The sequence below is a fragment of the Anguilla anguilla genome, chromosome 3 (genome assembly GCF_013347855.1).
Source record: "Anguilla anguilla isolate fAngAng1 chromosome 3, fAngAng1.pri, whole genome shotgun sequence".
NCBI lineage: Eukaryota > Metazoa > Chordata > Actinopteri > Anguilliformes > Anguillidae > Anguilla > Anguilla anguilla.
This window is the reverse complement of record NC_049203.1, coordinates 4,929,795-4,934,417: the sequence shown is the minus strand read 5'-3', so window position 1 is coordinate 4,934,417 and position 4,623 is coordinate 4,929,795. Positions and strand designations below refer to the sequence as shown.

Sequence of the window (4,623 nt, the reverse complement as noted above, 5' to 3'; positions counted from 1 at the left end):
GTATGTGTGCTCGTGTGTATAGTGTGTAGTATATGTGTGCGTGTGTATAGTGTGTAGTGTGTGTGTGTGTGTATACTGTGTGCGTGTGTGTGTAGTGTATGTGTGTGTGTATATAGTGTATGTGAGTGTGTATATAGTGTATGTGTGTGTGTAGTGTGTGTGAGTGTGTATATAGTGTATGTGTGTGTGTAGTGTGTGTTCGTGTGTGCACGTGTATGTGTGTATGTGTATATAGTGTCCGTGTAGTGTGTGTGTATGTATACAGTGTATGTGTAGTGTATGTGTGTAGTGAATGTGGAGTGAACTGGTCCCTAGTGATCCAGGACTGGTGCACTGTTCCCTAGTGATCCAGGACTGGTGCACTGTTCCCTAGTGATCCAGGACTGGTGCACTGGTCCCTAGTGATCCAGGACTGGTGCACTGGTCCCTAGTGATCCAGGACTGGTGCACTGGTCCCTAGTGATCCAGGACTGGTGCACTGTTCCCTAGTGATCCAGGACTGGTGCACTGTTCCCTAGTGATCCAGGCTCATGAGCAGAGCGGTCCCCCTCTTTATCCAGTGATCCGGTGAGACGGCTCCAGACTTGAGGTCCACCCCCACCACGAAGGAGGGGCGGCCCGCCCCCCCCCGAGCGCACCGGGAAGTAGTAGCACGGGCAGGAGTACATACCTGCGGGCACAAAAACACACACCTTCACACACCAGCCGACAGGCGCGCGCACACACACACACACACACACACACACCCGTCACACCCCCGAGGCTCAATCTGCCCCCGGGTCAGCGGTTCTCCGGAGTGGAGCCCAGACCTCAAGGGGACACACACACACACACACACACCTGAACTTCTCCGTTTCGCTACGCAGAACAGCGTCAGCAGCAACATCTGAGCCGCACACTTAGGAGCAAACGTCCCGCAGCGGTCTCGTGGGCTTGGCCGGGGCGGGGCGGGGCGGGCCCGTGCGTCTGAGCGAAGCCTGGCAGCATCGCACCAGGCTGGCTATGTGTCGCCAGCCCAAATTTCATCCAGCCGTAACTCCACCCACAGACGTTGTTCGAGGGCTCTGGAGGAGCACCAGCGGTTCACGGGGGGCAATAGTTCTAGAACCCTCTGCCCTGGGGAATCTAGACCATCTTCGCACGGTAAGGATCGAGAGACGGACGGTTACGATCGGACACGGCAGCGCCGTGCTCCAGCAGCCAATCGCTGAACTCGGGACCGCTCGTCAACGGCAGAAGCGGCTCCCTCAAGGCCAACGGGTCAGCACCCGTACCGCCGCCGAGCCGCACTGTGACGTCTGACCTCGGCTAGCTGGGTTTCAGAGCCGCCACACAGGCTGGCTCAGTGTCCAGCCCTTTGACTCTAAGAGATGGAAAAGCCAGCCTAATTATACCCGTTCCACAGCAGAGCTGGAACCCAGACTCTGTCATTCAGTGTAACGAGCTACAGCACTGGTTAGCAAGCAGAGGTGGAAAGTCCAGGTTCAGAAATGAAAACCTCCCAAAAATATTTTGTTCCACTTAGCCTGGATTTGCTAATTAGCACAACTCTTCAGCCAGGATGTAAAACTGAGTAGTGAACTTAGCTGGCTGGGTTCATGGGTGGAAGAAACATGGCAGGACTTTAACTTTCTGGACTGTCCACCTCTGGTTGTGAGTTAATGCAGCTGAAAAGCCTTTATGTTGCACCATGCTAGCCAGCATGGGGTCCCACTCACGGTGACCAGGTTCCGCCTCTACAGAGGACAACAGGATGAGAGAGAAAGAGAGAGAGAGAGAGAGAGCTGCGGAAAGCAGGGAGGGAGAGCTGGGAGGGACGACTCACTCTTGGCCACTTTCTTGCGGGCCTCCACGGGTTTGAAGTGGATGGTGGGGATGGGGCAGACCAGCTGCATGGGTTCTGCTTCCACCAGGCACGAGTTCTTCTTGTCCCAGCCCGCCCCCTCCAGGAACAGGCCCCGGATGAACACCCCGTCCTGACGGGCGCGGGGGCAGAGCGATCAGAGAGGGAGAGAGAGAGAGACGGGGTGAGAACATGAGGGCAGCATAATGGCTATGGAACAGGGCCTGCAGGTTCAAACCCCAGGTTGGGAACTGCCACTGCACGCTTCACCCTGGGGTATTTTAACCCAAATTTAACCCGGTACATATCCAGTTTCATAAATAGATAGTATGCAAAAAAGGAACTGGAAGCCATGAAAGTCTCTTTGGATAAGAGTGTTAATAAATGCAAAAAAGTAAGTGAGGAATGGAGAGAGGATAGAGCGAGAGAAAAGGAGGTGCTAGCAAGGGTGTGAGAGATGGAGGGAGGAAAGGAAAGGAGGAGAGATTTTGGAGGAATGGGTGTTAGAGGGGTATTCATAAGAAAGTAGGAACTCACCTTAGGGGGAAACAGGAGGTTGCCATCATCCACTGTGGAGACGATAAACTCCCAGGACAGAGTGTCCACGGAGACCTGTGTTTACAGTGTACAATATTAATTGGCTTCAGAGTTTTGGCAAGAGTTGAATTATGACAGCATAACTACTTCAGAGGAAATAGCAGAACTGCCATCAGTGTCAGTGTTGATACATAGCAGCAGTGTTTCTGTGAGCGTGCTCAGTGCAGTGTGGTTGTAGCTCAGTGAGCATGCTCAGTGCAGGTTGGGTGCAGCTCAGTGCAGTGTGGTTGTAGCTCAGTGAGCATGCTCAGTGCAGGTTGGGTGCAGCTCAGTGAGCATGCTCAGTGCAGTGTGGTTGTAGCTCAGTGAGCATGCCCAGTATAGGTTGGGTGCAGCTCAGTGAGCATGCTCAGTGCAGGTTGGGTGCAGCTCAGTGAGCATGCTCAGTATAGGTTGGGTGCAGGTTGGGTGCAGCTCAGTGAGCATGCTCAGTGCAGGATGGGTGCAGCTCAGTGAGCATGCTCAGTGCAGATTGGGTGCAGCTCAGTGAGCATGCTCAGTGCAGGTCGGGTGCAGCTCAGTGAGCATGCTCAGTGCAGATTGGGTGCAGCTCAGTGAGCATGCTCAGTGCAGGTTGGGTGCAGTTTGGGTGCAGCTCAGTGAGCATGCTCAGTGCAGGTTGGGTGCAGGTTGGGTGCAGCTCAGTGAGCATGCTCAGTATAGGCTGGGTGCAGTTTGGGTACAGCTCAGTGATTATGCTCAGTGCAGGTTGGGTGCAGCTCAGTGAGCATGCTCAGTAGGCCTCACATTGTGCTGGCGTGCGGAGGCTTGCAGCACGGCGGTCAGGAAGCCGGTGGGGAAGGTGAAGCCGGACAGCCAGAAGAGCGTGGGGGGGTAGGAGGTCTCTGCCCAGCGGGAAAACTGCTCCACGCGCTGGCACAGGTCCCGCGTCCAGGAGGCCAGCGGCTTCAGGGAGGGGTACGCCTGGGGGGGGGGGACAAAGTGGGCTTTCAATGAACCAGCTCACTGTCACTCTTTCCCCCCTCTGCCACACACCAACAGATTAATGCAAGTGAATATACCGTAATAGGTTACAAACATGTGGGCTTTTTGGAAAACAAAGATAAATATATTTCACAGCACCATAACAATTAGTAATATCTGAAAGCGGAAATGACTGATTCATTTTGCAATATGCTGTGACGCGTCACCGTGTCTTGAAAACATATTTTGTCGAACGCGTTCTCGACTGCACTCCGTTTCCGTGAGCGGATGCTGAGAGAACGCAGGGCATCGGTCGGGGAGGCGAAGCGGCGCTCGCTGAGACAGTCAGCGACGAGCGGAAACCTGAGGCAGGCTGCGCGAGCACGCTCAGGTCAGCGGGAGGAGAGAGGGGGCGGAGCCTCGGAGCGCCAGAGCGGCGAATCGCGGCCGCGCGCGTCACACTCCCTCCTCGGGCGGCACGCGGGGGCTCCCGAAACGGAGCCCCAGACAGCACGACGTCCTGACGCCAGGAGCGAGCGAGCGACGCGTGAATGGGGGGCGAAGCGGAGCCGGCGCAGAGGAGAATGCCGCGTTCGGGCAGCCATTGTTTTCTCTGCCGCTCCCGGGAGGGAGGGGAAGCCGCGGGGATGACAGGAGAAAGGACTCCCCACGGCGGCCAGGAAGGAGACCGCCCATGGCGTTCCCTCTCTCTCTCTCTCCCTCCCTCTCTCTTCAGCACCATCTCTCCTTCTCTCTCTCCCTCCCTCTTCAGCTCCATCTCTCCTTCTCTCTCTCCCTCCCTCTTCAGCTCCATCTCTCCTTCTCTCTCTCCCTCCCTCTTCAGCTCCATCTATCCTTCTCTCTCTCCCTCTCTCTCTCTCTCCCTCCCTCTTCATCTCATCTCTCCTTCTCTCTCTCCCTCACTCTCATCTCCCTGTCTCCTTCTCTCCTCTCTCTGTCCCTCTCACTCTCTCATTTCTCTCTCCTTCTTTCTCTCCTCCCTTCATCTCCCTCTCCCTCTCTTAATCTCCCCCTCTCTCTCCTGCAGCTCTCCATCTCTCCCTGCTTTTCAGATGTAATTGGTGCAGAGCAGAGCCACAGTAGTTTACTCTGTTTATTAGGCAGCAATTACACAGAGCCGCTGTCTTGCTTTAGTCTCTGAGGCCCATACGTGCCATCTAACCCACATACACACACACACACACACACACACACAAACATGCACACACACACACACACACACACAAACATGCACACAC

At 55.3% G+C, this 4,623-nt stretch overlaps 1 protein-coding gene across 1 annotated transcript in view; it reads right to left on the bottom strand.

Moving 5' to 3' along the window:
• Positions 1 to 255: 255 nt before the first annotated feature.
• The window catches only part of dnah2 (dynein, axonemal, heavy chain 2), a 108,949-nt gene continuing 104,581 nt past the window's right edge, over positions 256 to 4,623 (bottom strand). Inside the window, 5 exon segments of the mRNA XM_035410966.1 lie at positions 256 to 628; positions 630 to 670; positions 1,826 to 1,976; positions 2,381 to 2,455; positions 3,188 to 3,364. Of these exon segments, the coding sequence (XP_035266857.1) occupies positions 515 to 628; positions 630 to 670; positions 1,826 to 1,976; positions 2,381 to 2,455; positions 3,188 to 3,364 (558 nt within the window). The 3' untranslated portion in view covers positions 256 to 514.